The following is a 25,173-nucleotide window of genomic DNA, read 5'->3' on the forward strand; positions in this document are numbered from 1 at the left end:
TTGGATCTGTTCACTGCCATTATCAGTACACATCTTTTTGCATGATTTCATTACTTTACATAATAAGGCCATAATAGTTTAACGTCAGTGTGCAATGAAGTTGTAAGTTGTAATGGAATGTACTGCTCGGATAATCATCAAACTTGAGACATTTCTCCAGCAAAAATCTGAACGTTAACCCTCTTAAAGGGATAGTTCATGCAAAAATGATTTTTTTTCACAAGTGTTTTACCCTTATGTTGTTCCAAACCTGAATGGCTTTACCTGTCCTCTGTGGAACACAAGAGGAGCAGTTTTAAGGAACATTGATGCTGATCATTCTGCCTAACATCTCCAAAACGTCATATTGGTTTGGAACAACATGAAAAAAGTAATGACATCATTTTTAGTTTTGGAGTACTTATCCCTTTATCTGTCACCATTAGTCCATGCAAAACGTCTCAGGTTACTTTACCGTAAACTCTGTTCCCTGATAAAAGCAGAACGAGATGCTGCACTGATTTAGCGCTTTGGGAACAACTTTAGGTGTGACCAGCTGTGAATTTGTGTGCAACACGTCAATGAAATTCACCAGAATTTATAGCCTCTGCTGATGACATCATTAGATGCACCTGTAGCAGGGCTATAAATTGTTGCATCGTCAGGTATTTTGTCTGAAGAGTAGTCCTGGGGCATCCCAGTGCGGCACTGATGCACAGCATCTCGTTCCGCTTTTATCAGGGAACGGGTTACAGTGAAGTAACCTGACACGTTCCCTATCAAAAAGCTACACTATGATGCTGCGCTGATTTAGCGCTTTAGGAACAAGCATACCCACGCCGCCGCTCTGTGGTTTGTGGTTGTGTAGTTGTGCTCACAAGAGCACGAGAGGTCTCAGACATGAGCTTGTGATGCTGACTCAAGGACATAAGAGCCCTGAGTGGCATGAACATCCAATCTATAAAATCGTATGTATGCAGAGAGGACCAGCCTGCCGCATCGCAAACATGCTGCAGAGGGACACCTCTAGCCAAGGCTTTAGAGGAGGCAACCCCTCTGGTAGAGTGAGCCCTGATACCTACTGGCGAAGCTTGACCGCGCGCCTCGTAGGCCAGGGTAATAGCGTCCCTCACCCAATACGACATAGTCTACTTGGTGGCAGCCGCACCCTGTTGCGGCCCCATGGGAAACGAATGGTGATCGATGTCAATACATTTTTTTTATCTGTTGTCTTTATTTAACTGTGACAAACTGAAATTAAAACTTTGCCTACTGTATTGTTTTGAAAAAATACCTTTTGAAATGTGTCAATCTCACCTGTTTCATTTCACATTAATGTTCTCCCAGACCCACAACCAGTAGGATAATTGATTTGGACCTGTTTAAAAGATTTTAAGTTACATATACGCTTACAATTGTGGAATAAACAAATCAAGGCTGACTGCGAATAACACATTTTACAATGACATTGGTAACTGAGAACACTAGGTGTCTACGCCACTAAGTGTCATCGAATATAAACATAGATTTTACTGGACACATGAGGGTGAGTAAATGATGACAGAAGTTTCATTTTGGTTGATATATTGCTTTTATTAGCCATGGTCTTGTATTTAATCTCAAATTTAAACTAATGTTCATGTAAGTCATAGAAACAGGTAAAACACTTTTTACATTATACATTTATTGAACACACAAAACATCAGATTTAATTATTTCTTTGACATCCTTAAAAGAACGGCTCATGTCAGATCATCTGTATTGGGATGTGGGAAAAGTACTATTCTATGCATGTTTGATAGATAAACTATAATTCAAATATCAGTATATGGCAAATATAATTTACATTGATATAAACCAAAATATATGACACAATTCTCCTGTTCAAACAAAATATACATCAATCAAAATATAAGATATACAACTGATGTATAAACTGAATGACCCCTGCCAATATATATAAAAACATAACCACTCTAAGCATTTTCAGATACACAAATACAGTTCAGCACAAAGGAACACAAAACCATAATGTTGAAAGCTGCCATAGAGATTGCTTATCATTCTTTATAACAAAAAAAAAAAGATGGACTAGCAAATGTTATATTAAACCCAAACAAAACAGAATAATATTAATTTAATTACAACAACAATAATCCATTTTGAAAAGTTGGCAAGTGTGTATTTAAGCAACATTGATTATGCTGACATTTTTCACACAGAACAGTTTTGCGTCGCAAAACACCATGTTTGATTTCTCATAAAAATGACTGTAGTTATTGTTCTGTGTTTCCTAAACAAAAACTAGTTCATATTCAGTACATACAATTTGGTTATTGCACCTCAAAATTATATTGCATAGGATGAAAGCTGTGGAACAGCCCCTTTATTGCCCAGCCTCATTTTGAAAATAATTTTCTTAAAAAACTTCCTCAATCACATTGTGCCATATACAATATAAACTACAGACTGTATACTGTAAATGTCAACTTCCCTGTCAAATAACAAATACATTCATTAACATGTTAACAAGTAACATGTTATTGAGTTACTGTGGTGTTTTTATTTATTGATAGAGACCCTCCATCAAGGGAGATATCGGACAGAAGCCCTTGTTGCTATGGCAGATTTGGTTTTTGTATAGGTGTTACAGAGAGAAACGTATTCAGCAGTCCTGTTGCTCACTACATGTAGAGGAGACTCCAGCTTTGGAGAGGAAGAGCTTACCGCTGGGGCAAACACACACCTCAAACATGTCGTACATTTCCTGCGAGTCACCTGAAGTTCTGGCTTCACCCACAGGTAACACGGGCAGACGGACAGATTCAGCGTCTAAAACCAACTGAAATATACCACAGAACTAATAATAAAGTATATTTTAATGTCAGAGTTGGTAACATGTTATATGTTTATACATTATACATATTGCTTGCTTTGCTAATTTGGTTGTGCACCCCTGGGCCACTGTACCATATGGCTCTGGTCTTTGGGTGTCCACATATGTTTGACCTAAGCAACTATTTTAGAGAGAAGCCTTTCAAATCAAAATAATTAAAGAGCTATTTTGCTTACCAGTCCTGCAGATGAATGTAGCCGAATGTCAAAGTGTGCTGTCACATCAGCATTCCCAGCCAAGGCTTTGACATGAACTCCTTTCGGGGCACCCATGGTGAGAGAGCGTGTTGGACACTCCAGTCTTAAAATGACAGGAATGCAAATTTGCTGTATTTTGCAATACATTGTTTGGACACAAGATGTCAATGAAACGCAAAATACTCTGAAATTCAACTGTGGATGCTGTTAGAGTTATACTGTATACTGAAAGAATGATGTGTTGGATGTAATTAAAACATTGCATCACGCTTTTTAAGTAAATTCAACTTGTAGTTTGTTTATGTCAGCACAACTAGAAAACCTTTGTTACATGTATGGCTGTCGCTCATGTGGTAGAGCGGGTTGTCCACTAATTGCAGGGTTAGTGGGTCGATTCCCAGCCCACATGCCTCCACATGCCAAAGTGTCCTTGGGCAAGACACTGAACCCCAAGTTGCTCCTAATGGCAGGCTAGTGCCTTGCATGGCAGCTCTGCCGTCATTGGTGTGTGAGTGTGAATGGGTGAATAAAAGTTTAAAAAGGTGGTATATAAGTTCAGACCATTTACATGTACACTAATAATGTATCAGTTCATTCAACTTTATTTACAAAAAAATGTATGTCACATTAACATTTCCATCACTGTTGATACTTAAATTACTTTGCTATAAAAAATATGACTGAGGTCAGGTATTAATCTTGATTTACTCAAAGCAGCGCACACAACGCTGCAATTCAGCTACAGGTATTACATGCACAAGGACAAATTACCTGGATTGAACAGGATCTAATTTGATCAATAATGGAACACTAATCACCCTGATGGTGACTTTAAACAGCTATTTAGAGTAAAAGAAAATCGCTATGAATTCTTACATTAAATTGAACATGATTCAATCATGGACAGTAGTTCCACATGTTTGAAATGAGTTTTCTTAAACTAAAATAACCATGTATATTCAACAGAAATACTTAAAGTAGAGGTAATCTAACTGAATCAAGTAAACCCACCAAAATGTAACATGTCAAAACAACTCAAATGAAACTCTTTTAATGACATGCAAGCTTTAGTATGCTGACAGGAAATGTTAGCATACTAAATACATGCTGGTGTGAAGCACAACTAAGTGCAACTTGGTCACTATGCTATGGTTAGCACAGCAATTGCTAAATGGATATTGCAATGTGTAGAGTACACAAAATCTCGAGTCCCATGCAAAATATGCTGGGAACTAGAAATCATATGTCCAGTTTCAGTTTATCAAACAACAAATATTCATGTTGTCCCAACGCCAATGGATTAAGACAAGAAACTTTTTAGTTTAATCAACTCAATTAATTCAAGTTTCCTTGGTCTTTTGAATTTTTGGAGTAATATGAAGAAGGGAGAAATGAGTAATACTGATGATAGTGAAAGTACATTTTTCTGAGTGTAATAACAAATAATTAAATGGCCACAAAAGATTATTTTGACCAAAAAAAGTTGCTTAAATTACTCAAGAGCATGGGCTTATGGGTATTCCACACAACCTCAGTTCTGTCCTTGATTGTTGATTGTGAGTTAGTGGTATTAAAAATCTTAGTTTTATGGATGTATAAGCTTAATAAATTTAAGGAACTCACCATTATTAATTTGCTTTATGTAACTCTTAAGTTCACCTTAAAATGTATATTTAATAAAAATTAAGTAAAGCTAAAAATGGTATAAATATGTACATTTCTGAGTAGAAGCTATTTATGAAGCTATTTTGTATGTTATGGTTGTCGAGGCAACAAATCGTTTTTTCAGTGTACATTGAAATTTAAAGGTTACAGTGACTGTGGGCATGACATTTCTTAAAGAAAGACATTGGAAGGAATTAGCTTTAGTTGATGACCAGATGCTTAGCAGACTCAGGTCTTAAGTCATAACAGACCATGCAGACAGCTGGCTAATGCCCTGTTGGAAACTTCCATAAAAGTTATTTTAGGGAATATTTTCAGTACATCTATTACTTTTAATGGGCTGGGAAAGCTAAAATCCCCTTAAAAAATTAACAGAGTGCTTTAGTACAGTTAAAACCCCAAACACACAACTGCAAGCAGAGACAAAAACACACAGTAGGTATACAAAAGTACAAATGGTTTAACTGCTAAAACTATGAAAAGAATACGATTAATATCTTAATATTAATGAAGATCATAATTATTTAATGGTCCACTCTAACTTACCTGAGGTCTTTATTCAGTACTGCTTTGACCAGAGGAGTCCTGACAGAATTTTCAAAGAGAGCTCCCTCTGGACCTGTTTAAACAGAACAATTGTACAAACAATTAACAACTAAACTGCTCAAATTAATTAGGCTCAGTCATAACATTAGAAACTAATTTAAAATGAGTGTATACTGTATTTTCAAAAGAACCATTGAAATTCACAAGTTAAAACATCAAATAATGTATAGAGATGTTCAGACTTGATGTCAATTTGATGGCAAACCCAGAAGTCTAATTCGGCCATGGGTTCCCTCATGATTTTCCTATGGGGTATTATAATGGGAGTTTTTAATTCAAAAAAATCTAAATATTCAAAATAAGGTCTATGGTAAACGTTACTTGACGATATGTGGACATTTTGTTCTACTACATATATTACACACTTTCTTAACTCAAATGTGGAATTTGAATCCGCTGTGTGATTTTAAAAAGTATGCAATTCAATACGGCATCAAAATTCACGTTTGAATTATGAAAATGTGTGATATTTGTTGTAGAACACAACGTCCACGTATCGTCAAGGAATGTTTACCACAGACATTATTTTACTCTTAAATCCAAAATTCCCAGTATAAAACCCCATTGGAAAATCCAGAGGGAACCCATGGCGACTTTTTCGGAATTGGGGTTTAAATCAGTAGGTTGAATATGGGTAAAATGGAACACTTATTTTAATCACAACCCAAATGCTGTATAACCTGACTTTATAATTATTAAATAAAGCATAGGGCATCTCTTAACTTAACTACTGGGAAAAAGATCCTTTGAAGACCCTCTTTTGACTAAACACCAGATTTTTTTTCAGGCAGTACTTGTCTGTGGGACACCTGTGTTGTCAAAGGTGGCCGTGAAATGAGCTCTGAAACGCCTCACAATTTAACATCATGAACTTAGGGACTCAAAAGGGGTCTGTTTACTTCCCATAGATCAGTTCATTTAACAGATGATTTGGCTTTTTGCACATTATACAGAACCCTTGTTTCTTTCATTTCAAGCTCACCTGTTACACGGAGCTTTCCTTTTCCAACAACGGCTCCATTTTCATCTGCATAAAATAAATTTTCATCATGATTTGAACTGATGTTGAAGTGTTTACCAAAGCCCCTAGCCTGGCCTGGACCTGGGAATACAAATCATAAAATACAAAATAAATAAAAAAACATACCTGACATAAATAAAATGACAGAAAAATTATTCAAATTTTAAAACTTAACATTATTTACAGCATGTTACTTTAATTTAATTAGGTGTACTTCAAAAGCAATCAGTGTCTGATGGGATGTGTGGATACATTAAAATAGTCACAAAAATATATACATATATTCCAACAATGATACCTAGCCACATGTCCAAATAACTTTTTAAGGATTGCTTTAACAAACTTACATTCATATTTAGTTCAATTCAGTATGGAATACCCTCTTTTCACAATCCAATCAATTCCCAATGGATAAAATCACCCTACGTTTACCCTGATTTACTCATAAATATGTTACATTATGGTGGAAAAATGGGTTGAAAATGCCATTTCATGTTGACTTAAGGGGGCATATTTTAAGAGCACAGAGAGCAGCACTATACCATAAGTCATACACACAAAGTCAGTGGGCATGGCCATGATGTTTTGGTATTTTTGTGCAAGCATGCTCTAAGTCTAGGCGCAAGTGGGTTTGGTTAAATTGCACACAAAGCGCTAATGGGCTGGATCATGTGCAGTTGAATGCTGAAGTTCTTCTCCAGTTATTCACTGTCTGTGTACTATTATATAATCCATTGCCAAAAGCAACAGTGACATTAACAAAGACAGCATATTCATAAGAAGTGGACTGTGTGCAATGAATTAGCTTGTATTGCATTAACTGCATCCTTATTTAATGTCAGGCATATTTATATGACATTGACGCACTCCTTTTATTAGCATGGAAAAACTCGGCAGGATTTAGATGTATTATTTTTAATGTATGTATCATTTTCATCTACTGACACACAAATCATGCCTAGTATATATAGTGATTGTATATACAATTTTGATTTCGAAAAATGTAATTAATTTATTGAAATGCAAAAGAATTAAACCAAAAATATTTCTAAATTACACTTCAAATGAAATTAAAATATAATAAAATAACAAAGTGGTCAATTCATCATATCAAATATAAACATAATAATATTAATTGAAAAATAAACCATAACCACTAGAAGGTTTTACACAAATCTCAAAGTTTTGTTTCATAAAACGACTACAACAGTGATTGTCATGGACATAACTTTATTACCAACTGCTGGTAGAATCTCCCAACTGCAAATGTAGGAACTGAATTCAGACTTTGCGCTGAAAACAAACCTGTATGCATTTCATTTACATAATACACACATACACCCACAGATATCACAAACACTCCCACCCACGGCCACTTGCTCTTTGTGCTGTCACAAAAATTCGGCTTATAATTAGTGCTCTCACGAAAATTGGGTAAGATGATGCACGAGGTCATTGTGGGTAGTGCTGCACTTTGTGTGCACATGAAAATAGAGCCCCTTGGGCTCTTAGCTCATAGCCCAGAGATGTATGTTCTATGCGCTCCACCTGAATAAATGCATTAAAAAAAAATATGAAAATCATAAAGTCATACAAAATGAATAATTAAATGTGTTGCATGTCTCATACCTACAGACACACTTCCTGTGACATCACCATTGGCATTGCGAGCATTGAGAGTGACATTTTCAGAAGAATGCACCAGAAGACCTGAATCCTGTTATGAAGTGAACACTGGGTCACGTTTTATACAAATGACATGCATTGACAATAAGTTATATAGTACAGTACAAAAACATACATATCTTGAATTCATAATTTAACACATATTGCTTGTGATGTAAATCATTGTCATTGAAATGTAAACATATCTTCATTTTTAGTTGTGATTGTGAAATCGCTTGTGAACAAAAAAAGGAAAGTCGCTCCATTTGAATTAAGTATGAAGCAATGAAGAGCATGAGGGCCTGTCAGTAAAGGTTCCCTGCTACCATCAAATTAAGTGTCATAAGCTGTTTTCCACAACAAACAGTATGAAGGCAAAATAAAGGAGCTGACAGCACATTGCTAAATGTGTTATCATCAAAGGCAATCCATCCAGAAACTTCTGAATTTCCAAGTGGGTCAGCAGTCACAAACTGTACCATATCTTCCTGTAAGTGCCTTACAGAATCTATCTATCTATCTATCTATCTATCTATCTATCTATCTATCTATCTATCTATCTATCTATCTATCTATCTATCTATCTATCTATCTATCTATCTATCTATCTATCTATCTGTCTGTCTGTCTGTCTGTCTGTCTGTCTGTCTGTCTGTCTGTCTGTCTGTCTTGGGCATTATTTAAAAAAATTCAATAAGCTGTGACAGCAACATTCTGTTTGTTTTCTGAACAGGATTCTGCACATTCAATAGTCTTTGCTGATATTGCTAATATATATCAGTCTTTCACAACATTAAAACCACCTGCCTAATATTGTGTAGCAGGGCCATGGGAAAATGTTTTAAGTTGGGGGTGCTCTAGTGGGAGGTAAATTTTTACATGGCTGCATAGCACTAGCACAGACAAATAGACTTTCCTTAAAGGGATAGTTCACCCAAAAATGAAAATTCTCTCATCATTTACTCACCCTCATGCCATCCCAGATGAGTATGACTTTTTTCTGCAGATCACAGATTAAGAGTTTTAGGAGAATATTTCAGTTCTGTAGGTCCAAACAATGCAAGTGTATGGTGCCCAGAACTGAGAAGGTCCAAAAAGGATATAAAGGCATTGTATGGTGCTGAAATATTCTTCTAAAAATCTTTGTTTGTGATCTGCAGAAGAAATAGTTAATTGAATCATCAATTTACATTGATAACTTCAAGAGTTATCCAGATACTTAAACATGGAAACCTGTGTAATGGGTTCATCATGTATTAACACTGAACCCCCACTCTTTTGATCTTATTTAAAGTTTTCCTCAATCACTTTTGCTTAATTCTCTAATAATGAATGCTTTTTTCAAAACAATAAGTTAAAGTCTCTGAACAGTTGGTTTCTTGTTCACATCAGATTTGAATTTCTTATTCATTAAAGTAAATTGCACTTGCAATTGCATTGGCCAATTTACTGGCACAATAACTAGTATATAGTTACTACATTTTGCAGACATGCAATAGAGTTGTGATGTCCCATAAAACAGTTGTGACAATTGAGAGAATGTTAAGAAGAATGAGCCAAAGCGATTGAGAAAAACTGTAAAATCAAACAATTATTATCACACCACTGGAGAAATCAACTACTGTATAATACACTCTAGAACAAGTTTCTTTACATCAAACTTAAAATAGCAGTGTTGTCAGAGAACTTCAAAATAAAACTATTTTCCAGGCTACTAGTACAATCATTAGTATACAGATTAAACAATACGGGGGAACTGACACACCAGTGATGCACCTGTATTTACCACCTTAACATCAGAGAAGGAATTGTTAACATTGACCTGTTGTGTACGATTAGCTAAAAATGAATAAATCCGCTAAATATCAAAGGGATTGACATTCAACTCCTTCAGTTTCTGAGTAAGTAGATGAGGTTGAAGATTACTAAACGCAGAGCTAAAATCCACAAAAAGTAATCGTGTATAGGCTTGTGGGTTCTCTAAATGCTTTGTGATCTAATGAGTAATGCTATTAAGGGCATAATTTGTGCTTCAACCATGCTTATATGCAAACTGAAGTGGGTCAAGTAGCGAATTAACACCTTTGAGGACAAATACCGTAAAGCATTCAAAGCATTTAAATAAAATTGATGTCATAGCCACAGGCCTATAATTACTATTCTCAAATGTTTTAGGCTTTTTAGGCAGAGGAATGACAGTAGCTTTTTTCCACCTAGCTGGAATAATATGGGAGTCCAAGGATTTCTGGAATCAGGGCACCATGCTATTGCTAATTCATAAGCACGTTTTCAGAAGAAAGCCAGAGATGCCATCAGACCATCAGATTTCCTCATATGAACTCCTATATAAAGTAATTGAACTGTATTTAATTAAATCTCCACACTTAGTTTCTCATCACAATAAACAGTCTCAAGTACAGCCCTGTTTTCTCGAACCTAAGAAAAAAGTCGTTCAGTTAATTTGATTTTTCTAAATAATTAAAAATAATCAGATTTGTCCAAGTAGTTCCATATTTGTGACAACTTTCATTGTGTTCCAGAATTTGTAAAACTCTGTTCAATAATATCCCTGTATTGCTTCCTACCCTCTTTTATAATTAAATTCATACAGTTTGTATTCCCCTCGATCATAAATTCTAAAAGCTATATTTCTTTTGTTTATACATTCCTTAACTTCTCTAGTTATGTAAGGCACCACCATATCCACACAAAAATGTATACAATCAGTTATTGCCTCATTAATATGCATTCCACTCCGTATAAAGAAAACAGCCCTTTAAAGTCTCAATACTGTCCTCTGACCTCAAAGACACAGTTTTGGTTTACTGCTTTTAAAGACAGTTCTGTAAGTTGGAATTAAATGTATTGTATTGTGATTTGTGCATTTATATAATCAGTGCATTCAAAACATTAGAATACCCGCGCACAATCTTAAAATACGCTACCATATCAATCAAATGAATGCCAGTTTTTCAACTACTAGGTCCCGTTGTGCACAGCAGACAAGAACATTTTCAAATTTTAAGTTCAAATGCCCGAAATACACGGCACACAAGAACATAGCCAAATACGTTTTAGCGTTTTATCACTGCAGTGCATAAAATCATTCAGATATGGGACAGGAGCTTCAGTTAATCAACCATCAGAATGGGGAAAAAATGTGTTCTCATTGTTTTGGACCGTGGCATGATTGTTGGTGCCAGATGGGCTGGTTTGAGTATTTCTGTAACTGCTGATCTACTGGGATTTTCACACACAACAGTCTCTAGAATTTTATCTGAATGATGCCAAAAACATCCAGTGAGCGGCAATTCTGTGGACGTAAACACCTTGTTGATGAGAGAGGTCAACAGAGAATGGCAAGACTGGTTTGAACTGACAAATCTACGGTAACTCGGATAACCGCTCTGTACAATTGTTGTGAGAAGAATATAATTTCAGAATGCTATTCTGAGATGCTGGTTGGCACTGTTTTGGCAGCACGAGGGGGACCTACACAATATTATGCCAGTGGTTTTAATGTTGTGGCTGATCGGTGTAAGTGGAGACTTCATCCTATGTGAGTAAAAGTACTTTTCATTACATACAGATACAAATGAAAATGTATCTGAGACATAGGAATCTCAAAGATATCTCACAGTTTTGTGAATTTGTGTGTATTTTACCCCTACCTCTCTGGAGTCAATTTCCTGGGCATAAACAGGGAAGAGGAAGTCGGATTCTCCCTCCAGTCTCAGTCCATCTGTATTGACCTGCAGGTATCCCATGCCATCCTGCAATAACCACAATGTTATTTTTAGATTTAAAATAAGGTCAATTAAACCTGGGAAAACTGTTTTAAATAGAAAGATTTTGAACAAATATAAAACAAAGAACATTTAAAATATGTAAAATATTCTACAGTATTTCTGGATCACTCATCAAATGTTATTACATCAGGGACTTTGACCATGTTACAAAATGTTGTATTGTTTCAATTTAGATGCTTTTTAATACATTTCATAAATCATGCAGAGATACAAGGATCATCAAGTTTTGCACAATCTTGTGGAGCTCTTGCCATCTCGAGTGTATGCTGTCATTAAAGCAAAAGGTGTCATGTCTTGTGCTGTCTTGTCATGTTATGTCTCACTTCTGTTCTTTCCCTCTACTCTGTCGCCCTCTGTTGTTCGTTATATGTTTCTTTCCCTCTCCTTTTCTCCGCTTCCAGCTGTTTCTCATCTCCCCTAAGTTCCTCGTTAATCCTCTACCCACCTGTTCCCTCTTTCCTCTGATTAACTCTCTATTTCTTCTCCTCGCTCTCGCTACATTCTTTGTCGGATTCTCACCTTGTGATACTTTCTCTAGAAGCAAACTACAGTCCTGTTTATCTCTACCCAGAGTCCTGTCCTGTTGGCATCCGCCGTCACTTCTAACTGTTCACCGCTAACCATCTCCTATATTTGTGCCCAGTTACCTGACGCCACGAGAGAGTGGTAAGCTACATCTGCCCTCGACTTCGGTCAACCCTTGGGAGAGACCCGCAGTCTGTTATCGCTTCCCGCTTACCCTGTCAGCTACCCGTGGACTTACTCCAACTCTAAGGAAGCACATGTTTGTTTGAGTTTTGTTGTCGCCCTCTCTGCGGGCTGTTTGTTTGTATTCCTCCCAAGGAGAAGACTTTGTGTTTGACATTATTCCCTGAGCTTCATTAAAGACTCTGTTTTTGCTACATCGCTTTTGGGTCCTCACTTACCTTCATAACAAAAGGGGGCCCAAATACATTCTGAGAGTCACATTTATTTTAAGGGTCTACAAATAATGCACTAGTAAAGCATGAATTAGACTGTAATTAACAATTAACTGAATGCAGAGTAAGGCTATAATTTACAGCTTATTTCTGTTAAATAATGTACTTAATGCTCTATTTTATAAATTATACTTCAAGTATATTAAACAATATTCAGCCAGTAAATTAGGCTAATTATTATTGGCTTTACAAAGCTGTTGGTAATAAATTACTAAAATCTTCTATTAAATAAAACTTGACCCCCTTTTCTAAAGTGAAAGTTTAACCTGCTTTAGTTTTTGTATTGTTTTGCATATGCTTCAAATACAGCAAAACTGTCTGACAATAATGTAAACACCTTATAAATGTCAAACAAATTAATAACCAGGGTTGGTTACTTTTGAAATGTATTCCACTACAGATTACAGAATACATGCTTTAAAATGTCATTTGTAATGTATTCCGGTAGATTACTCAAGTCAGTAACATATTACATTTACATTTATGCATTTGGCAGACGCTTTTATCCAAAGCAACTTTCAGTGCACTTATTACAGGGACAATCCCCCTGGAGCAATCTGAAGTTAAGTGCCTTGCTTAAGGGCCCAACAGTGGCATCTTGGTGGTGCTGGGGCTTGAACCCCCAAACTTCTGGTCAGTAACCCTGAGCCTCAACCACTGAGCCACCACTGCCTATAAATACGTTGGATTACTTCTTCAGCACTGGTAGATTTTTTTCAATTGTTTTGACTATAAAAACTCTGCCAGAACAGTAAGACAAAATACACATGTTAAAAATTCATTCTCTGAAAAATCTTTGATTTTCAATTTGATTGATCTTGTTTTAAGGATTTGTTGATATTTTTACAGGAAAACAAGACAAAAAAAATTATCAAGAATAGGTTTTTTTGCCCTAATATCAAAGGTCTTACTAGAAAAAAGAAATGATGATCCAACGTGAATTTTTTATAAACAATATGATTGTGTCTGGTAACATGTGCGTGTGAAATGGCTAGAAATAGCATTTTAGCTTAGCGTAAAGCTGACAATTTACACAAGGTTTATTTCTGTTTCTTCTGCTCCAAACTTACTTCAAACTTACTTCTCTGTCTGCTCGTATGAATGTAACGCATCAAAAGTGTTTCACTGCTGTTCAAATGCACTTTAGATCACATCATTTATATGTACCAGTATGAATGTTTTCCATCTGAAAGTACTAAATATTAAACGAACAAATGACAATAAAAAGTAATCTCTACAGTAAACAAAATACTTTTTGAATGTAACTTTATTCTAATTACCAATTATTTAAATTGTAACTGTAGTGGAATACAGTTAAATATATTTGGTATTTTAAATACGTAATCCCGTTACATGTATTCAGTTACTCCCCAACCCTGTTAATAACAATGTTTCACCTTTGAACAGGGTGTCAAATTTTCTTTATTTTTAAGATTTTAGCACTTAAAAAGTGCCAATTTAGTAAAACCAATACTAATTAGTCATAATTACTTAATATAGTCTTCATATCATTTAATAAACTAAAAGTATCACCTGATTAGTGGTACCTAATAACTTTATAACCTAATAATCTTGCAACCTAATAATAAGTGCTAACCAAATAATCTTAGTATGTTAAACTTTCATTTCAGAACAGGGAGTCAAGTTGTCTTTAATACAACATTTTGCCATTTTTAAGTAACAACAAATTAGTTAAACCAATATACTTCATCATAATTACTGTCTTAATATCTTTATATAACTTGAATACCAAATAATAAATCCAAAACAAACCAATAACTTGAATAAGTAACATTTTCACTTTAGAAAGGTGTTCATGTTGTCTTTACTAAAAATGTTTAGTACTTTATAAGTAACAGCTTTGTAAAGTCAAAATTAATAAGCTTTAATTACTGATTTATGATGGATTTCTGAAATAGAGCATTCATTACATTACATTCTTCACAAAAATAAAACATTTAAAAAGTTGTAAATTATGGCTAAGTTAGCCTTACTCCACATTCCCATAATTATTAACTACACTCTCATTCATGCTTAATCAGTGCGTTATTGTGGACCCTTAAATAAAGTGCTATCAAATGGATAAAATGCCAAATGGAAGCATTTCACTTGTGGCATCAGACTTTTGAACCCCATTGTGTCTGACTAAAAACAAAAGTCAAGGATCATAAGTCAGTATGTGGCTGTCGCTCACCGTATTGAACCACATAACTCGCAAGATCCAGATCGTAAGGGCAAAGTTCACTACCAGAATGATGAGGAGAAGCAGAACAAACAGATAGAGGCAGCGTTTCCTCCAACCATAGATGCCGATCATGTAGATGTAATCAGTGACTGGTGCCAGGACCCCTGAATCATCAGTAGTGGTGAGGTACTGTTCACGGACCATCTGTAAACCAACACATTGAACTGGATGAAGACTATTGGTAAGATCTATAAAAAATGTTTGATTAAATATTTTGATAATGCATTGCTTCATTAATTTAGGATGGACTTCAAAGGCTTTAAACTAATCATTATCCTTACAATTTATCTGTTGCAATCATTGACTTACTAACATATTGAACAATTATTCATTTAATTTGATCAATGAACACATGACTAATATTACATATTCACAAATCTTTGTTATGACTAATTCTGCTGCTGTTGGAAATGAGATCAGTCGCACTGAGAACTTTTAAATGGTACACAAACGCTAATGTTAAAATCCCTTGCATTCACAAAGAACATTATATTTCATACAGTCATTCTGAGTTATTTGGGTCTAAAGAGAATGGAGTGGAGGAGAGAGGGTATTGGGGGAGAAGAGACATATGTTGAGAGGGAACTGGTGAGAAAGGAACTTCCCATTCATTCACTCTGTACAGTGTTATGATTTGGTGAAGATGTTAATTGCGTGACAGTATCTATGTGCCTGTTCTCATATAGTCTCTTTGTTCCCCAAGGAGTTCTGCCCTCTGAATGGAGGTTTCTTTTTTCCGCCTGATAAAAATATTATTTTTAGTCAAAACAAAAATACTACTACAGACCTTACAGTCTAACTTAAGCAACTGGCTATTGAAAATCTATTATTTAGGAATGCAATAAATGAATGGTGAAATGGACAAAAAGTCTGAGGTATGAATAGGTTGTTCCCCTTCTGTCGCTCTCTCCACGTTGTTTCGGAGAAGCGACACTAGGGGTCTCTCTTGAGCGCCGATATCCACCTCTGATCTATTAAAAAAGGCCAATGAGAGTTGGCAGCCGGTATTTACATGTCCCGCCCCCGGACATAAGGGTATTTAAGCGGCGCAAATACGGGAGTTCATTCAGAAAATTTCTTCGGAGCCGATGGTCTGTTCGCAGTCTGCTGCGAGAATACACACCCTGAACTCATGTATCTCTGACGATCTGCTTGCTGTTGGATTGGACGGCGCACAACAGCGGCTTTCTCCTACTTTGCACGGCGTGCATTGTTGCCCCTGAGCGCTTCGACAGCACAGACACACACACACACACTGTGTATTAAAAGAGCAATTTCCTTTAAAAGAGTAAATTCCTCTAAAAGAGCAAACACAGCGGCAAAGAACGTCCTTTTAAGGACGTGTCTTTTTCAAGATGCCCTTCCACCCCTGTGTCGTTCCTGGATGCGTTAGAAGCCTCTCCGCTTCAGACGGCCACAGGCGCTGTCTCGTGTGTTTGGGCCGCGATCACACCGAGGCGGCGTTTGTGGATGGTTCATGTTCTCACTACGAGAACATGACCATGACCACGTTGAGGTCGCGGCTTGCTTTCAACAGAAAGCAAGCCACCCCAGCTACACCCCGCATTGCTCCTTCTTCCCACGGGATTGAGGACGATGCGGTTGGCGCTGGGGGCGATTTGGGGCGGCAGCGTGTGCAGTTTCGCCGGTAGCCCCCGCGAACCTCCTGCTCCCGACACGCTCGCTGGTCCCCGCCCATGCTCGCGGGCGATAGCGGCTCGCCTCACGGCCTGGCTGTCTATCCTCCCGAGCCCGAAGCAGATGAGCTCGCCACTGCATCGGAGAGTGTGATGTCTGATGCCGAGGACTCCCTGGACTGCCGCCTGGGCCAGCAGGCCCAGGCTGAGGCCGACGCTCAGATGTCTGACATGCCTTCCCGGGCCGCCGTGAGCGTGGGGTTGGATTGGAACCCTCCATCCTCCCCACAGCCTTCACGGTTGGATGACTGGTTCCTGGGGATAGCGCGCCGTTCGCAGCCTCACATCCCCCCGGTCCCGTTTTTCCCGGAGGTGCATGATGAGCTGACATCTACGTGGAGAGCCCCGCTCTCCGCTCGTCTAGGTGCCACCCGCTCCACTCTCACCACCCTCGACGGCGGAGAGCGCCACGGATACGGGGCGATTCCCCAGGTCGATAGGGCAGTTGTGTACCATCTATGGTCCCTGCAAGTCCACCAGGCCAAAGCACTCAGAAACATGCACGGGGGTGGACCCGATCCTGATGTGCTACAGGAACTGCGCTCAGCGACCGACCTCGCCCTGAGAGCGACGAAGGCCACAGCGCAGGCACTCGGACAGGCGATGGCCACCCTAGTGGTCCAGGAACGCCATCTCTGGCTCAATCTGGTCGAGATGCGTGAGGCCGACAAGAACCGCTTCCTGGACGCACCTGTCTCCCAGATTGGCCTTTTCGGCGACACCGTCGAGGACTTCGCCCAACAGTTCTCCACGGTGAAGACGCAGACGGAGGCCATCTCTCACATCATGCCCCGCCGCACACCTGCCCCTACGGGCCCTGCCCCGTCTGCTCACCGAGGGCGTCCCCCTGCGCCGAAGGAACCAGCTCCAACCCGGGCCCAGCTCTCAGCCCCAGCATCGAGCACCCCGCAGGCGGCGTACACCCCCTGTCTCACGAACCCCCTCTAGGACCCGGAAGGCTCCCAAGCGTTCCTGAGACTGTCGACCCAGAGCCGAAGACGTTAGCTCCGGAGGTGGTAAGACCGCTCCGTCCCCCGGTGGAGGGCCGGGTGGAGAATCCTTTGTTTTTTCATTTTCCACACCCCCTGACGGGGGCTGTGGTCCCCTCATTCTCAATAAAAGAGCTATTTCCTTTGCCTCTGGGTCACCTGGCCCGCAAATGCCGTTCTCACGGCAATGTCTCCCTCTAAAACTTTTCCAGAGGCTCCTGGGGCATATGGCGTCCTTCGCGGCGGTCGCGCCGCTGGGGTTGATGCATATGAGACCACTCCAGCACTGGCTCCAGACTCGAGTCCCGAGACAAGCATGGCACCACGGCACGCATCGGGTAAGGATAACTCCCGCCGGCCTCAAAACACTCCGACACTGGACAGACCTCTGCTTTTTACGGGCTGTGTGTAATTCCACGGTTCTGTCCCCTTACGAGTGGACCCCCGTGTCTTCCTTAGGCAGTTACAGCTGCCCCGGTCGCCGTGTTGTAGCAACTCCCCCCTTTCGAGGCTGGATCTACCACCGCACCATACTTTCCACACGAGCCCTAAGACGGCCGTGTGATGTGTCTACCACTTTTCCTCCCCAAGAAAAAGGGCAGGTGTGGTCTCCGCAGGGTCTGGGTAAGACCCCTTCCCTATATGCGTGTAAGGGCCCCGGCCTTGATTGCTCTATGCGAGAAACATAGAGAGAAAAGAGGCCCAGCCAGGCTGGCCCGTTCCCATGTTGGCAAACATCGCCTTGTTCCCCTCCCAGGGTAACTAGAAGGATTCCGATGTTCTTATGGGGCATTGGGGAAGGGTACGTGCAGCCAGGTACAGACGATGCGCGGCACTGGATGAAATCCCTGCCCGCCTCTGTATCGGCGGTTCACGTACACTGTTCAGTGCATGGCAAGATTGGAATGGGTCCCCTAGTGTCGCTTCTCCGACACAACGTGGAGAGAGCGACAGAAGGGGAACGTTTGGTTACGTATGTAACCTCCGTTCCCCGAGGGAGGGAACGACACGTTGTGTCTTTCCTCCGCCATGTCGCTGAACCGAGCCACTGTTGTGGCCGGACCATTTCCGGCTCCTCAGAAAAATCCTGAATGAACTCCCGTATTTGTCCAGGGGCGGGACATGCAAATACCGGCTGCCAACTCTCATTGGCCTTTTTTCATAGATCAGAGGTGGATATCGGCGCTCAAGAGAGACCCCTAGTGTCGCTTCTCCGACACAACGTGTCTTTCCTCCCTCGGGAAACGGAGGTTACATACGTAACCAAACGTTTTATATTTTTATTATGGATTTGTCCAATAAAATCACTTTTATTGTTATTTAACTAAAAAATGCAAAACTGCATTGTAAGGGAATTTTGCACCAATTATTTCGTACAATATGCACACACAGATATTCAATACGCTATTTTGAACAATCATCTAATCTAAAGCATTGCCATCACAACTGCATTATGTCCCGCATATTTGTCCAACAACTTTTAATGATACAACTGAACTTGTTTGTCATCTAAAATTAATTTTAGCGTCATAATGCAATTTACGTTTTCTGAAGAAGCTCATTAAATGCAATCTGAGGTAAAGAGGGTTAGATTTATAGTTTTCTGATTACAGTCTTGAAAAAAGTCTAGAATATTCTGAGAATGTCATTCAGCCAACTTTTTTGTCTACAGAACAGGGTATGGCTAATTTAAGTTTGTCTAAAGAAACGGCAATTATATAAGCCTAACAATATAATTTTTTCGTTTGGTAATACTTTTTTTTTAATTTGATGCTTTTTCGTTTGGTAGTTTATTTAATATAATATTTGTGTTAGCACTCCTGGAATTGACGCAGATGTGTTTACAGCATCGGATCTGTGCAGTATGCCAATCCATAACAGTGCAAGTAATGCTTCACATATAATAAATTGGCTTTCAAGGATGTATATACGTTGTCGCCATGATTAACACAGGCTAACGACTGGGGTAATGTGACACAATATTTTTGCATTAATGCCAATTTACTGAACAAAAAGAGTATCCGTTGTGTTTGAATGATGGTGCATCCGCACCACTAGGTGTCAGTAACTATGTTTCCATCCAAGGATTATTTTACATTTACATTTATGCATTTGGCAGACGCTTTTATCCAAAGCGACTTACAGTGCAATTATTACAGGGACAATCCCCCCGGAGCAACCTGGAGTTAAGTGCCTTGCTCAAGGACACAATGGTGGTGGCCATGGGGTTAGAACCTGTGACCTTCTGATTAACAGCCCTGTGCTTTAGCCACTACACCACCACCACTCCAGCGGTGCGCTATACCATTATTTTGCGACAAAAGGTGTAGCGCATTAAATAGTTTATGCACTAGAGTTAAATGGAAAAAATATTATGTAGACACATAATAATTTGCATTTCCATTAGCTATATTGATAAACTATTTAATGCGCTACACCTTTTGTCGCAAAATAATCCTTGGATGGAAACATAGTTACTGACACCTAGTGGTGCGGATGCACCATCATTCAAACACAACGGATACTTTTCACAGACCTGTGATGAAAAGGGTCTCTAGTTTTCAGTTAGAGGTGCCATTGCAGAAATTCACTATTCACAATCAACCATGATTAATTTAATCCATGAGTGAAAGTGTCCAAAAACAAGGTGGTTACTGAGATTTAGAGAGAAATATTCAGCTTGTCATGTGATCTCAACATGGCAGCCTCCTGCCCCATGTAAAATAATCAGAATCAGAATGAGCTTTGTTACCAAATATGCTTACACACACAAGGAATTTGTCATGGTGACAGAAGCTTCCAGTGCAAGAAAATTAAAAAAAAATATACATATACAACATATACATACAAACATTTGAAATATACATTTAAACATATATACATAAACAGTGAAATAAGAATAAAAAATAAGATAAAACAGATAAATATATAGAGGAAACTACAGTAGGGCAATAATGTTGTTCAAATATATTAAATACAGATATACAGTTATGTGCAAGGTTATGTAATGTATTGTGCAGAATACGTAGGATATGTCAAATAAATATAAATGGTTTATAAATATGAATAAATAGTTTAATATGCACATAATTGTATTGCCACAATGGAGAGTATTTTTGTTCATTATGTGAATGGCCTGAAGGAAGAAACTGTTCTTGTGACTGACTGTTCTGGTGCTCAGTGCTCTGTAGTGCAGGCCAGAGGGCAACATTTCAAAACGGTAGTGGGCTGGGTGAATGGGGTCCAAAGTGATTTTTCCAGCCCTTTTCCTTACTCTGGAGGTGTACAGTTCTTGGAGTGTGGGAAGGTGAGAACCAATTATCCGCTCAGCAGTCCAAACTATCCTTTGAAGTCTTCTGAAGTATGACTTGGTAGCTGTACAAACCAGACAGTTATAGAAGTGCAGAGGACAGACTCAGTGACTGCTGAGTAGAACTGTATCATCAGCGCCTGTGGCTGTTGAACTTCCTCATCTAGTAAAGGAAGTACAACCTCTGCTTGGCCTTTTTCAAAATGGATTCAATGTGGGTCTCCCACTTCAGGTCCTGTGAGGTGGAAGTGCCCAGGAACCTGAATGACTCCACTGCTGTCACAGTGCTGTTTAGAAAGGTGAGTGGGGTCGATGCTGGGGTGTTTGTCCTAAAGTCTACTATCATCACTACTTTTTTTTAGCATGTTCAGCTCCAGGTTGTTTTGACTGCACCAGTGAGCCAGCCATTCAACCTCCCTTCCATAAGCAGACTCATTGTCATCTTGGATGAGGCCGATGAGGCAGTGTCATCTGCAAAATTCAGGAGCTTAACAGAGGTGTCTTTGGCAGTGCAGTCATTTGTGTACAGGGAGAAGAGTAGTGGGGAGAGCACACATCCCTAGGGGGCACCAGTGCTTATTGTACATGTCCCACTAACTGCTGCCTATCTGTCAGAAAGCTGGTGATCCACTGACAGATGAAGGTTGGAATCAATAGCTGGGTTAATTTATTCCATAGGAGAGCTGGGATGATGGTGTTGAAAGCCGAACTGAAGTCCACAAATAGGATCCTTGCATAAGTCCCTGGTCTGTCTAGATGTTGCAGTATAAAATGCAGTTCAATATTGACAGCATCATCCACCAATCTCTTAGCTCGATAGGAAAACTGCAGGGGATCCAGAAAGGGTCCAGGTGGGCAAACACCTGTCTCTCAAATGATTTCATGACCACAGAAGTCATAGAGACAGGCCTGTAGTCATTAAATCCTGCAATCTTGTATTTTTTTGGGATATGGATGATGGTGGAACATTTGAAGCAGCTGGGAACTTCACAGTGATCCAGTGATGTGTTGAAGATCTGTGTGAAGATGGGGGCCAGCTGGTTAGCACAGACTTTTAGACAAGTGGGTGAAACACCATCTGGGCCCTGTCCTTTCCTTGTCTACTGTTTCCAGAAGACCCAGCACACATCCTCTTCACAGATCTAAAGTGCAGGTTGAGTAGCAGGAGGGTGGAGGAGGGGGGTTGCAGGAGGTGTTGGTGTTTGTGTGAAGTGAAGTTAAAAGCAGGTGTGGGGTGTGAGACTGGGCTTTTCAAATCTACAGTAAAACACATTCAGGTCGTCAGCCAGTTGTTGATTGCTTACAGTGTTGGGGATGGTGTCTTGTAGCTGGTAATGTCTTTCAGGCCACTCCACACTGATGCAGGGTCATCAGCTTTTTAGAGTAGCTTTTTTTAACTGCTCTAATCTCCTTTTTCAGTGTGTTTTTGGACTGATTATACAATGTTTTATCTCCACTTCTGTAAGCATCCTCTTTGGCTTGAAGAAGCTGCCTGGGTTTTGCTGTAAACCATGGTTTGTCATTGCTATATGTTAAATAAGTTCTAGTAGGAATGCAAATGTCCTCACAGAAACTGATAAATGATGTCACAGTATCTGTGAGCTCGTCCAGGTCAGTGGCTGCAGCTTCAAAAACACTACAATCAGTGCAGTCAATACAGGCTTGTAGTTCCAGCTCTGCTTCATTGCTCCTCTGACTAAAATGTCCAACAAATATCTGAATAATCAAATACCAGTAAAAAATGATCTGGTGTTTGTTGCCGAATATTTAACAGTTTGTCTCCAATGAAACTGATCGAAAAGACATTACTTAACACAAGACAAACAAACAAAAACAGCTAAAGAACTGGAGAGCTCCACACTGAGCCATCAGTGGCGCCATTAGTATCAAAACAGCTTTTATGAGGTTACTGATATGAGTCTACATCTCATGTGAGTGGTCATAATTGTTTCAATATTACTATACATTTTTTTTGGAGTAAAACTTTTTTAATAAGGACAAAGATTACCACAGAGTGCACCTTTAACACAATCTTATCTTATGTGTGCAGTGTATTTTAGGTTGATATATTACCGTACTTACATTGAGTGACCCGAGTCATACAGGAGCCAGTAAGCAATTGCCGAGCAATAACCCAGAACACCCTAGCAACCACACAGTAATGTGCTTTGAACCTCTCAAAATACCTTATTAACCACTTACCAACAACTAACAACACCCTAGTGTTGTGGTGGCAACTCTTGCTCGAGCATGCACCACTCACATGTTTTATCCAAAAATCTGGTTCATTGTTAAATACTCCACTTTCTGTCAGTATAGTGTTGATGCACCTAGAGTGTGTGTTTAGCGCACTATTAATTTTGAATAAAATATTATGTGGAGAGGCCATTTTTTATTTCAAGAAAAAACTGAAAAACAGCCTCCAAGTCTCTGTTCCAAAACTGAACTTCCCATGGCAACTCATCTAAACACTTGGGATTGGACTTCACTATCCAATTCCCATTCCTTTCTAATCTCTTTTACAAGCTTAATTACCCACCAGTAATTACACATTTATATAATATCAATTACTAAAGAGGATTGTTAATGTTCTAAAAAGAAATTCAAACATCTTGACTCCACAAGTTGCACGCACACAGCCTGTTATATGCTTCTTTCTGTCTGAGTGTATGTGTGTGTTTCCCTCAGGACCTTTTTCCATTAACCCACCCTACTGATGCACTTTCACTGTTTCCAGTTTCATCTATGCTGCCAAAAGACAAAATTACAACCCACATAACACTGTCTTTCCAAGCCACTTGACTTTTTAACAGAGATTCCAGGCTCCTTGTGGCGTCAAATCTGGACCTGATCAAATATCAAGAGAACTGCAGGAAGCTTTTGGTTTGATATTTCTCAGTTTCTGTGGAGTTATCCTGGAGGATAAAATGTTATGAGATGGGAAAACCAGTTCTCAAAGGGAGCCCATATAAGAGCTTGTGGAGTGAGGCTGTGGGCAAACATCACAAGCTGTATGAAGTTTTCCCCACTCCATCTAATCTTGCTGTCTGCATAACTCCAGTGCGCCGTAATGCCTTGGCCCTCTAAAAATAGGTCCCAGGATTGTGCACTCAATTTAAAGGGGAAAAACAATAAAACTGTTTCAAATAATGAATGTGGGTCTACTGGTCTTAACTGGTCTCCCAGCCTGGTCATGCTAGTTTTAGAGTGGTTTTGGGGCTTTTTTGAGCCTAAAAGTGATCAATACCTCTCATTTTCCTGTTGAAAAAATCTAAACAAAAACAGCTAAAACCAGCCTAAAATGGTTGGTTGGTCTTAAGCAGTTTCTCAGACTGGTAAGGCTGTTTTAGAGTGTTTTTTGTTTGTTTGTTTTGTTTTTTCATTTATTTTTAGCCTAACCCTTTAGCTAAAAAGAGGTCAATACCTCTAATTTCCCAAATGAAAAAAGGAACACCTAAAACCAGTCTATGTCTAAAGTTGGCTGGTCTTAGCTGGTCTCCCAGCCGTGTCAGGCTGGTTTTTAGAAGGACTGGCTGGACTCCCTCTAAAACAGCTGAGTACAAGGTTTGCCAGGCTGGTAGACCAGCATAAACCAGATCAGACCACCAAACCACCTTAGGCTAGTTTAAAATGCTCTTTTCATTCACTTATTTCAAACAAATACCCCTTGTTCATACTTATATTAGTAATGAGAAAGTTCAGATTTTAACAATCACACTTACAAACTTAACTGTGCTCTATAAAGCAAAGAGTAAAAGAATAGGAGGGAAATTGAAAGTGTGACTTACCCTTGCTGTTTCAGTGTGCTGTGTCACACTCCTCTATGCTCTTCTGCAGGCAGCAGTGGCTCAAATCCGCTTCTGTTCCGCAGCAGTACTGTAGTCTTCTGACCCGTCTGTCTGTCAAACCCGCAACAGCTGCCTTCCATAAATCTGATTCTAGATCAGTCTCAAATTATCCCCACATGGACACCCCCAAACTTCCTCCCTTGATCTCACATACCCTTCACTGGTTTCTATAGCACTCTCCTCGCATTACACAAATCCAAAACTTCAATGATCACATGAGAAAGGATTCGTAAGAAAGACACACACAAACAGCAGTAGCTGGTTGT

The 25,173-nt window shown here is 39.2% G+C and overlaps 1 protein-coding gene across 1 annotated transcript; it reads right to left on the minus strand.

Moving 5' to 3' along the window:
- Positions 1-1,558: 1,558 nt before the first annotated feature.
- Positions 1,559-25,173, minus strand: sgcg (sarcoglycan, gamma). Its single transcript, XM_052109631.1, has 8 exons — positions 24,848-25,173; positions 15,013-15,207; positions 11,701-11,802; positions 7,994-8,081; positions 6,326-6,445; positions 5,284-5,356; positions 3,052-3,175; positions 1,559-2,821 (listed from the first exon to the last, which is right to left on the minus strand). Exons 2-8 carry the CDS (start codon positions 15,205-15,207, stop codon positions 2,645-2,647), a joined length of 879 nt encoding a protein of 292 aa, XP_051965591.1. The 5' UTR covers positions 24,848-25,173; the 3' UTR covers positions 1,559-2,644.

Source organism: Xyrauchen texanus, chromosome 38 (genome assembly GCF_025860055.1).
Source record: "Xyrauchen texanus isolate HMW12.3.18 chromosome 38, RBS_HiC_50CHRs, whole genome shotgun sequence".
Classification (NCBI taxonomy): Eukaryota; Metazoa; Chordata; class Actinopteri; order Cypriniformes; family Catostomidae; genus Xyrauchen; species Xyrauchen texanus.

Coding starts and splice junctions, on each gene's coding strand:
- sgcg (XM_052109631.1), bottom strand. CDS start 15,207: ATGGTCCGTGAACAGTACCTCACCACTACTGATGATTCAGGGGTCCTG. Junction 8,082..11,700: donor AGGAAATTGACTCCAGAGAG/GTAGGGGTAAAA, acceptor ACTTCATAACAG/GATTCAGGTCTTCTGGTGCA. Junction 3,176..5,283: donor GTACTGAATAAAGACCTCAG/GTAAGTTAGAGT, acceptor TGTCATTTTAAG/ACTGGAGTGTCCAACACGCT.